Source organism: Phycodurus eques, chromosome 6 (assembly GCF_024500275.1).
Source record: "Phycodurus eques isolate BA_2022a chromosome 6, UOR_Pequ_1.1, whole genome shotgun sequence".
Taxonomy (NCBI): domain Eukaryota; kingdom Metazoa; phylum Chordata; class Actinopteri; order Syngnathiformes; family Syngnathidae; genus Phycodurus; species Phycodurus eques.
Window position 1 is genome coordinate 23,409,679 of NC_084530.1, and position 12,045 is coordinate 23,421,723.

Sequence of the window (12,045 nt, forward strand, 5' to 3'; positions counted from 1 at the left end):
GCCATGACATGGTGTTACAAAAGGAATGATTTAACCAATTAATGATGCCCAATTCAGTCACTGATGGTGTAGTGGTACACTCGTCTGACTTTGGTGCAGGCAGCGTGGGTTCAGTTCCCACTCAGTGACGGTGTGAATGTGAGTGCGAATGGTTGTCCCTGTCTATATGTGCCCTGCGACTGACTGGCGACCAGTTCAGGGGTAGTCCGTCTTTCGCCCGAAGTCAGCTGGGATAGGCTCCAGCGTCCCGCGACCCTAACCAGGATAAGCGGTGTTGAAAATGGATGGATGGATGATGCCCAATTCACTCCTGAAGCCAGGATGAAATGAAAAAGATGAAAACACAATTTCTGATAATGAAATAACAGAGGGTTCGCTAACAAATCATTGTGCAGTGTCTTGGGCTTTTTGGGTATAGTAATGTTTACGTTTACTGCTCGCCTCAAATGGCCGCCAGCATTGTGGGATGTGGTGGCCATTTTATGCAAAAAAACAAAGACACCTGAAGCACAGAGCTTATGATGTTTCTGTGGCGCAAGATACGGCACAAAGTTCTGAGCCTTCCGTGGCTCTGCTAAGACTGTTTAAACCGAAAATAGTATGTAACCCGAGGTAATTTTTCTGATGAAAACATATTTTCATACACCAAATTGTTCTTAAACCAGGTCATTCATAAACCGAGGTTTCACTGTATATAAATTATATATACAGTGGAACCTCGTTTTTTTTTTTTTTGCTTTGTTTTTTCAAACATGAATATAACTTTATTCCTGGAGTGTTACAACTTAATTTATACCAAAAAAAAAACCAGCTTTAGTCTTGTAATATTACAACTTTTTCCTTTACAGGCCACGCATGAGAAGCATGCTTCTAGCATGTAAGCAATCTTGAACCCATGTTACATAAATAACTTTGTTCATTAGTTAAATTATTCAACACAAACAAAGCACCTCCACATGTGACTCATCGATCCTATTAGCTAGAATACTGGTCTAAATGACACGGGGTGCGTTCAATGTCTGCCAACAACAGAGGACAGCTCAAACATGAAAAAACAGCGACTAACTTTTCGGCAATTAACAGAGATTTTCAGTGAACAAAAGAGGATAGGAGCTATAAAAAAGACATGAGTATGCAAATTTGCAAATGCAGAACTGTGAATAAGCGGGGCTTCACTGCACTACATTTGAAAGTGGAGAACAAGATGATGAAATGTGTTTTTTGTTGTTTTGTCGCTGCAGCTTCAGCACGGCCTACCAGTGTATCTACTACTCGCCTGAGCACACGGCCAAAGCTCAGGAGGTTCTGAGCAGTGTGAGCCTCCTCCAGCCGCTCATCAGCAGCTTAGCGGACCAACTATTGTACGCCGCTCACGAGCAGTCCTCTCCCGGCCTGAGGGAGGCGCTCAAGAACCTCGCCGATAAGGTGAGGAAACCCATAATAGTCGTCGGTCCATTCGCATATGCACATTGTTTTCCCGTATTATTAAGTAAATTGGACTTTATTCTAATTATATGACTTTTTTTTACTTTATTCACATAACATTATGATAATTTGGGGTGGGGGGGTAAATATGACTATGTTCATACTATGACATTTTCTAAACTAAACTTTATTCTGCTAATATTCTGACTTTTTTTATCAAATAAATATTACTTTGTTCTAATTGCACTAGTAAAACATTTCTTTAGTTTCATATGATTTTTTGTAATATTGTCATATTTTGGGGGACATTCAAAAATCTTGTACATTACAATTGTAATCGTTATATTACAACTTTTTATTCTTGAAAAATAATCAGACTTAAGATTTTTTTAATAAGACTAATCGCAATAATACAAATTTCTTTCTAAAAAAATACAACTTTATTGGTGCACTATTACTACGTTTATCTCAAATATATTTGACTTTAAAAAGGGACTTTAATTATGAAAATAAATGTCATGAGAATTCTTTTCTGAAAATAATACTTTTTTTAAAATAAAAAAATCTGACTCAACATCACACTTTTTCTCCAAAAATACAACTTTATTCATTTAGTGTTATTACTTTTTTTCTCTGGTTTATTAATAATCTGAATATGAAAAAAATATCTTTAAAAGGTAGGATTTTTTTTTTGAGAAAACCACAATTTAATTCTGATAATATCACAAGTGTATTCTTCGAGCATAATGACTCATAATTTCAATGTGTTTTCTCCAAACATAGGATTTTTTTCTTGGAATATTACAACTTGTTTCTGGAATGAATGTGACTTGATGCCGAACTCGCGGTTGATGGGAGCATTGCGCCCGCTGCTGACATCTTTTTTTTTTATCAGCGTAATTAATGAAGGACATCTGCTGCTGTCAGACTGCAGTCTGTTGTGCCAGAGATTGTTTTTAGCCAGCGTGGAAAGGAGCCCAATCAGCCCGCATTAAATGCCGCGCTCGCTTTGCTCTCTTCCCTGATTAGACATGCACGTACCTGCCAAGGAAATGTCTGCCACGGTCAGTGGGCGCCCGCCAGGGGGGCACAGAGATCTCTGATTGGAATCTCAAGAATGTGTGTGTTTGTATGTGTGTGTGTGTGTGTGTCTGTGTGTGTGTGAGTGTGTGTGAGTGTGTCTGTGCGTGCGAGTGTGTGTGTGTGTGTGTGTGTCCATGTGTGATTAGACATCTGCACTATGAATGTTCTTTTCATTTTATTCTTATTATAATTTTATATTTTTACATTAATCTCGTACAACCCCAATTCCAATGAAGTTGGGACGTTGTGTTAAACAAATAAAAACAGAATACAATGATTTGCAAATCATGTTTAGTTGAATACACTAAAAAGAAAATAGATTTAATATTCAAACTGATAAACTTGATTGTTTTTAGCAAATAATCATAAACTTAGAATTGTTCTTTTTTTTTTTAACCAATGATAACTTTATTCTATTTAAATGTATAACTTTTCTTCTTGTAAAAGTACATTTAAATTTTGGGGAAATTACCATATTTTCTTGTACCATTAGCTGTTTTTTATTCTTGTAAACGTACAACTTTAATCTCTTGCTATTCCATTTTCTGTTCATTTTAATCTCTCCCTCGGGCTTTCCAAGTATTTTCGGGGGATAACATCACAATAATAATAATAATAATGTGCTTACTTTGGAGCAACCAGTCAAATTTAGTCTCGCCCCACATATAATTGCCAGCCTGTTTTTCACACTACTTTTCATTCATTTTATCGTTCCCTCTTTTTATCGCGTTAATTTTATTAGGACTGCCTACTTTCTGTATCATCACTCTATTTAAGTTGCCATCGTAGTTTATGTTGAATAAGTCGTGTTGTGTTGGGGAAAAGCTCGAGTGTATGTCATTAAAATGATTGGTCGCGTTCTGAGGCGAATAATGTCTTATGTAATGTAATCTACCCTGCAGGAGGAGATTTCAAGCCTCCTGCTACGTACAAATGTGCTATTTTTATATCAGTTTTTTCTTCTGTTCTGTTCCTGTTTCTCCGCACAGGGGAGTCCACAAAGGCCCCTTTTTCTTCCTCGGTAATCACGCACATGCAGGTAGAGTGAATTGCAGAGTGTCTCCGAGGTGGCGTCTTGTGGGTTTGTGTGTAAAAGCGAAAGAAAAGCACAGAGGAAACGCAAAGTCGCAGTTTAAGCGCTTCCTCGCTCACAAAAAGCTTCTCGCTTTGAGATCCATTTTGAGGACGCATCCTGCGGCGCTGCCAAATGCCACTTTTTTTCTTTTCTTTTTTTTTTTTTACACGGCAGGAGAGCAGTTGTTACATTATCACTCCAATGCACCGGCAACAACAACAACAGTGCGTGCGTCTCTGCGTTAACAGCAGCTGTTTGAAGAGATCACAAAAGCTCCAATTGTTACTTATCCAAAACATAAAAGTATGCTCACGACCACTGTTTATGATAATACTCAGTCACAGTAGTTCTTTTTTTTTTTTAAAGAAAGAATTAAGTTTACATTTTATGAGCGTTCTTCCAAAATATTACAGGAACAAAGTTGTAGTTTTATAACAGAAAGACTGTGAATTGTAATGACCTTGGAGCTTACTGATGAAGGCTTTCTCGTTTGATCAACTGTAATTGGATCGCCGACGACATGACTCAGGAGGGCTTTTATCACTTGCGCCCTGGCGGGAGAGGGGAGGGCTAGTGGCATCGGCGTGTCCTTTATGAACGTCGCTATCAAAGGAGGCACGCTCCTCGGAGATGTCACCTGTCCAAGTAATTGAATCGTTTGTTGTTTGTTTACGCTTACCGGCCAGAATGTCTTCTTTTCAGCAACACTTTTCATCTTCAATTCAAAAGGTTTCTTTAGTTCTAAATTTAGGTGTAGAGTCCCACTATTTCTGGTCTGTTATGTCCCCTGGAGGTGCACAGTCCAGTCACCTCTTCAGTGGAGAGACCAAACAACCCCTATACAAACACATGGCATGATGTTGGATGGCAGCCTCTTTGGGTCCAGAGTCAGCAGTTCACTTGCATCTAAAAAAGAAGGGACATTCCTTTGAGGACAGCAATTTTCAAATTCTGGACAGAGAGGACCACTGGTTTTAAAGGGGTGTGAAAGAAGCCATCTACAACCCCAATTCCAATGAAGGTGGGACGTTGTGTTAAACATAAATAAAAACAGAATACAATGATTTGCAAATCATGTTCAACCTATATTTAATTGAATACACTACAAAGACAAGATATTTAATGTTCAAACTGATCAACTTTATTGTTTTTAGCAAATAATCATTAACTTAGAATTTTATGCTGCAACACGTTCCAAAAAAACTGGGACAGGTGGCAAAAAACACCTGTTTGGAACATCCCACAGGTGAACAGGCTAATTTAACACAACGTCCCAACTTAATTGGAATTGGGGTTATATATATACATATTGTACAGTACTGCCTTAAGATTCGGTTGAGTTATTTTTAATACTATTTAAATATGTCATTACTGTATGCTTTTATAAAGTACAGTCTTACAGAGTGCTACTTTTCTCATTAAAAAAAATATTTTTGTATGTTTTGGGAGGGAAGCTGGAACGGATTAATGGCATTTCCATTCATTTCAATAGGGAAAGATTATTTGAGTTACAAACATGGTCACGGGACGAGTCAAACTCATATCTCAAGACACCACTGTGGTTTTAGCTCTCCCACAGGCTTTGAACACATTTAAAGTTTTTAAAGTATTTGTTAGCATCTGTTCTCACTCACCCGAAAAAATGGGAGACTATCATATAACATCACTTGTAGGAAATGAAAAAGACGCTCGCTCATGCTGTTCTCTAAAAAGAAAGGGGGCATGTTATGCTTAATTCAAGCTGTTTCTTTGTCACTCCCAATGGAAGTTTACTGTAAAACTGACACATAAAATATAATTAAACAATGTATGTTTAAACACCAAAGTATTAAACAAACCATATAATAATGAACATCAGTTAGCTAAATTCTAACATTTAATGCAAAACGCTGTAGACGTGCTAACAGAAATTAATATTGGTGTTACGTTAATTACAAAACTTCAAACAACTGTTTTTTTAACACTGCAGAGCAACACATACAAACAGCAAATAACAATACTCACAGTCATACAGTTAATTCTCTCTGCTCTGTGGGACCAAATAATACTGTAGTTGGTTTGTTGGGGACCTTCTCTGCCTCAACTTCTTCTTGCTCTTATTTTTCTTCACTTATGCTGCATGTCTTCTAGTAGACCTCAGTGCTGTCCGGCATGTTGAAGCACAACGTGGTACTACATTGAAGAATCAGAATCATCTTTATCCATCCATCCATTTTCTGAGCCGCTTCTCCTCACTAGGGTCGCGGGCGTGCTGGAGCCTATCCCAGCTGTCATCGGGCAGGAGGCGGGGTACACCCTGAACTGGTTGCCAGCCAATCGCAGGGCACATACAAACAAACAACCATTTGCACCCACAGTCACGCCTACGGGCAATTTAGAGTCTCCAATTAATGCATGTTTTTGGGATGTGGGAGGAAACCGGAGTGCCCGGAGAAAACCCACGCAGGCACGAGGAGAACATGCAAACATAAAGACATTGACAAAAAAACAGTCACTGAGCAGTGAAGGGTTGCTAGTTATCTGGTAATGACGGTACATTTTTTTTTATTTTTTTTTGACAATTGTGCAAAAAGATGCAGAGTCCTCTAGCAGTTCGAATGACTAATATTGCAATAGTCTGGTGCAGTGACCATTGTGCAAATTCAGAGTTGCCTGTATACTGTCAAAAGTAAATCCATACAAAACGATCGCTTAAAAATGTGCCATTTGGCCCTCTGTAAACAAAGGGGGAGATTGAGAATGTCCTCCTTCATTGCAAGGGAAACTTGCCACTAATGAACCATTTTGACACCAGGCAGGTGAAAGACCGGTTGCTAGGCAAAACGGTCATTCACTGGCCACACCTGGCAACAACAACACTCATGCAAACACCCACCAGAGACATAAATAGGGGGACTCCACACGTAAAATTTAGAACTGAAGACGACTTTTGGATTCAAGGATGAAACGTCTTCAACAAACAAGAGTCCAGTTTATCCTTTGCGGATTACCGTGAGCTGAATGACAGAGAATCTACACGGTCTTCCTTTAAGGCCTCCCTCAATCTCACTCTGTCAGTCCTGCTTCCTCCAATGTTGCCTTTTGGGTGTAGTGGCGCAGTAACGTCGGCTGTGTGTCTCATCCCACCGCCTCTTGTCTCTTACTGGCTGCAGACAGAGCAATTTGTCCACACGCTCAAGGATGAATTGGTCAAGTGCGCCTTGTTGGCACTGCACACCGCCCAGCCCGGCTACGTGTCCAAGAACCAGAAGGGTGGCAACCGAGACCTGAGTCCCATCCGGACGGTGTCGCCCTCGCTCCCTGGTGACGACGAGGCTCCATCGTGCAACAACATAGACGGGACACAGGGCCTGAGGCGAGGCGAAGACTCCATCCCCCACCACAAAGAGTACGACGAGGAGGAATGGGCAAGTGTCTTCTTGTCATATTTAATCTATTCTATTGTTTATATTGTCCTGAGCAGCAACACCATTTCCTGTGTTTCAGTAAATGGGTTACGGGGTTAGGGTCGGGGGTTGTGGTTAAGAATTGATGAGGCGATTAACTTGGTTAGGGCTAGGGGGTTGGGGTGTTCACAATTAACCAGTCACATTAAAACTAGGGATATGCAAGTACCACTACCAGGAATCAGTATCAGGCCGATACCGCCCTTATTTTAAGGTATCTGGTACTCATTAAGGCTGCCGAAACCTGCCCCCAATACATAAGGCAAAAAATAATAATCTGACACCAAGGGAGTCCTCCTCGCCAGTAGTTGGCACCACACTGCAGTGGTTTGACACATCGGCAAATCATCATGCACGTCAGAAGGAAGAAAGGTCTTTCTTCATAATTATCTGGAATCAGTGAGTAGTCAAGAGGGAATAAAAGAAAGAAAAAGGTATCGAACACCCCTAATATAATCTATAATATTTCATTGTTTTTTTTTTTTTATTTGAACTTTACATGTTGTAGGTCACATTAATGGTGGAAAATCTTTATCTTGGTCTCACAATTTTATATTCCAAAAACCTAGAATTTAAAGAGAGGTATGTATCCTTTTCATATCCATTGTATAAATGAATTTGTCTATTTTTTATCGGAACTCCTATAGGAATTTAAAAAAAGATTTATGACGAAGTTTTCATGAGAATAACAACTTGTCGTTTGTGCACAACCGCTTTTCAGTGTTGAATTTTTCTTTTTTGGGAAATATTTTCCTCGAAACTTTGGCCACATGATAAATTTTCTATCTGCCTTGTTGTTTGGAGTGGTGTGGGTTTTCTTCCTGTTGATTTATTGGTTGCTTGGTTAGTGCAGTGAGTGTGCAGTGTGTGATTGTTGGACTCGTGCAGGACAGGGTTTGGGCCAGCGTGGCCAAGCGTCTCAATTGTGTCATCGCCATGGTGGACCAGCTGGCCGACCAGGACGATCGCAGCAAGAAGGAGCGCGGCGGCGAGCAGCAACAACTCGCCGACGTCATCACCTCACACAACCCTGGTAAGTGGACGCCCACTATCGGCAGGAATTAGGGACCGGGCCCCGCCGTGAATAGTGAAAATCCGCGACCGCCATTATAATTGCACTGGGGGAAAAAAATTATATATATATTTAAAAATGTTTACCCCAAAAATTCTTCAGCAAGCGGGGGATATGCCATTGATAAGCGTTTTCCAAGAAAGATGGGGTTACCCCCCAAAAAATTCAAACATTGAAAAGAAGTGAGAAAAAAAAAACATTTTAAATAGGTGAATCCACTTGTGCTGACCCGCAAATACGAAGGGGTCCACTGTACTTGTTTGGAAAATTTTAATATAGTATTATAATTTGGGCCGAAGAACGCAGTGCTAAAATTGTCTTGATTCCGTGTCAATATTTTTGGGAAAATACAGCCCCCAAAACCAGTTTCGCTTAGCGTCATAACATTGGGTAGATATGTTTATCATGAGCAGCCCAACAAAAAAAAAACATGCCTGGAAAGACATAGGAAGACTGCTATTTTGGTATGAATTTGGGCATTTTAGGCTCATTTGTCCATTCCCATATGTGCTTCAAAGGCACACTTGTCCCTGATATTTTTTCTGATTATGACCAATTTTGAGTCTTATATACTGGACAGATGAATAACAATAAATGGTGAAAAATGTGATTTTCATCATTGTGTGTGGGCGCAGCATGGCGGCGAATTCTGATGACGCGCCCCAAAACATGAAACTCTAATTAAAGTTGCGTTTGAAAATTCAAGCCCCAAAGACAGCTTCACTTGGCAACAGGAAATGTGGTAGGAATGTCTGTCATGAGTAGACCCACAAAACAATTTCAGAAAATCCTGGAAGGTCCTGAAGATGCACAGGAAGTCTGCCATTTTGCTTTGAAGCAGATGTTTTCGGATTATTGGGATCAGGCGTCCTTCACAAGTAAATTCCTCATAGCTCTTCCTGGAGTACCGTCTGTTTGTGACCAAACTGGAACCAAGTATAATAGACAGTTGGATGGCGCTAAATTACACAACATTTTACCTTTTGTGTGGGCGCAGCATGGCAGTGAGTTTGAGGACTCACCATGAAACACAAAACTATAATAAGTCAGCGCCACAAGGTGAGAGCTTGCCTAAAATAATGCCTTGTGCGTGATAAAGCTCCCGTCATGAAGGGATTCATCGGCAGCTCCTACTGGTAGAAATGCATTTTGGGAGTTTTTAGTCTCAATCTTCTTCTTCTTCTTTTCCTTTCGGCTTGTCCCGTTAGGGGTCGCCACAGCGCGTCATCCTTTTCCATGTAAGCGTATCTCCTGCATCCTCTCGAACACCAACTGCAATCATGTCTTCCCTCACGACATCCATCAACCTTCTCTTTGGTCTTCCTCTAGCTCTCTTGCCTGGCAGCTCCATCCTCATCATCCTTCTACCAATATACTCACTATTTCTCCTCTGGACGTGTCCAAACCATTGAAGTCTGCTCTCTCTAACTTTGTCTCCAAAACATCGAACCTTGGCTGTCCCTCTGATGAGCTCATTTCTAATTTTATCCAACCTGGTCACTCCGAGAGCGAACCTCAACATCTTCATTTCCGCCACCTCCACCTCCGCTTCCTGTTGTCTCTTCAGTGCGACTGTCTCTAATCCATACATCATGACTGGCCTCACCACTGTTTTATAAACTTTGCCCTTCATCCGAGCAGAGACTCTTCTGTCACATAACACACCTGACACCTTCCTCCACCCGTTCCAACCTGCTTGGACCCGTTTCTTCACTTCCTGACCACACTCACCATTGCTCTGGACGGTTGACCCCAAGTATTTAAAGTCCTCCACCCTTGCTATCTCTTCTCCCTGTAGCCTCATTCTTCCCCCACCACCCCTCTCATTCATGCACATATATTCTGTTTTACTTCGGCTAGTTTTTAGTCTCAATACGAAATTTAATTTAGCGTTGCTATCTGTCTAGTATACTTGGTTCAAATTTTGGTTGTAATTGTACAAGGAATCCAGAAGTAGTCTTTTGACCCTTGGCAATGACTGCTTGATACTATGTCAGGCTTCCTGTGTCAATTAGGGCATGGCGTTTTCAGACTTTTTTTTTTTTTTGTGGAGCTACTCAGCATGGACATGCCTACATAATTTCATTTTGCTAAGTGAAACTGGCTTCAGCCTCCAAAAAAATAACAATTTGCGCAGTACAGTGTTTGACTTGTGACTCTGATTCGCTCTGCTTTTACCGTCCGTTGACTTGCTGCCAGATTTTGACCACGCAGGCCTCTGTAGACCTAGCTCAACCTCTACTGAGATCTCCAGAGTGGCTGCTCACTGTGTGTGTGTGTTTGTGTGTCCGTGTGCGGCAAGCGAGGGGACAGCATTGATTCAACACTGCCCCCTGTTGACGACTAAGGGAATTATACAAACAAGCTTCGTCTGCAAACCGAAAATTTTGAATCTCGCTTGTAACCACAATGTTATAATAAATCATGAAGACAATAGAAAGCATTTGTGATTTATTGTAAAACAACACAATGTTATCATTAAAACAGAGATCAGCATAATTTTAAACTTTAATAACTCATTGCTTGGCAGGGTCCACAGAGCTCCTTTGTTGTCAAGAAAGTAATATTAGGGCCATGCTGAAAATAGAAAACAATTATTTGCAACATTGGTTTTATGCGAAAAAAAAGTTTTTACAAAAAAATAAGATATAATACGATATTTTTGTTGTAGTTTATGTGCAAGTATGAAGTCAAAGTTTTACACAAATTTAAAAAAGAATATTACAAGAATTTTGGAGGAATATTGTTGTAATATTGTGAGAATAAATAAAAGGAATGGAAATTCTTATACTACAATAATGAAAAGTCAGAATATTAAAAGAATGAATGATGTCATTATACAACCCTAATTCCAATGAAGTTGGGACGTTGTGTTAAACATAAATAAAAACAGAATACAATGATTTGCAAATCATGTTTAACCTATATTTAATTGCATACACTACAACTGATAAACATTATTGTTTTTAGCAAATAATCATTAACTTAGTCCAGACCTGTCTCCTATTGAAAATGTGTTGCGCATTATGAAACGTAAAATACGACAACGGAGACCCCGGACTGTTGAACAGCTGAAGCTGTACATCAAGCAAGAAGAGGAAAGAATTCCTCCGACAAAGTTTCAACAATTAGTGTCCTCAGTTCCCAAACGTTTATTGAATGTTGTGAAAAGAAAAGGTGATGTAACACAGTGGTAAACATGACCCTGTCCCAGCTTTTTTGGAACATGTTACAGCCATAAAATTCCAAGTTAATGATTATTTGCTAAAAACAGTCAAGTTTATTTGTTTGAACATTAAATATCTTGTCATTGTAGTCTATTCAATTAAATATAGGTTGAACATGATTTGCAAATCATTGTATTCTGTTTTTATGTTTAACACAACGTCCCAACTTCATTGCAATTGGGGTTGTATATGAATAATGTTGTCATTTTACCTAGAAACAATGTGGCCTATTACAAGAATAAAGTTGTCATAAAATTTTTTTTTTTTTTTAAGAATATTCCAAATTTTACAAGAAAAAGGTGATTTTTACAATTAATTTTTTTTAAAAACATATATATTCCAAGAGTGAATTGTTAAAAAATGTTTTTTTTAATTGTAGTCAATATATTATGAAAATTAAGTTGTCATTAAATGTTATTCAAAAATAGTCTTAGTTTTACAAGAAGAGAGTTGCTTATTAAAAGGATAAAGTCGTTCCAGGACAACGGAGGTGTCGAAACTATGGCCCGGAGCCTTTTCGTACAATGGGCGGCTCCATCTTATTGTGCGTGCGCAAACTTGATTCAGGAAGACGGCAGCAAAATAGACTTGTTGGCAGGGAGTATGAAAAAGAGTATGGAAGCAGAGTGAAAAAGAGCAGAAGGCGAGAGAAAGGCAGCCAGTTTTCATTCAAACTACAGAAGGTATCGACCTTTTTCATGGTTACGGATGTGCGTA

The 12,045-nt window shown here is 39.5% G+C and overlaps 1 protein-coding gene across 22 annotated transcripts in view; it reads left to right on the forward strand.

Annotated features, from left to right (window-relative positions):
• The window catches only part of inpp4b (inositol polyphosphate-4-phosphatase type II B), a 172,717-nt gene that overhangs the window by 146,884 nt on the left and 13,788 nt on the right, over positions 1-12,045 (forward strand). For all 22 annotated transcript variants that reach the window (XM_061678747.1, XM_061678748.1, XM_061678749.1 and 19 more), the window contains 3 exons: positions 1,242-1,425; positions 6,736-6,990; positions 7,918-8,062. In XM_061678747.1, the coding sequence (XP_061534731.1) occupies positions 1,242-1,425; positions 6,736-6,990; positions 7,918-8,062 (584 nt within the window). The remainder of the gene's footprint in view (positions 1-1,241; positions 1,426-6,735; positions 6,991-7,917; positions 8,063-12,045) is intronic.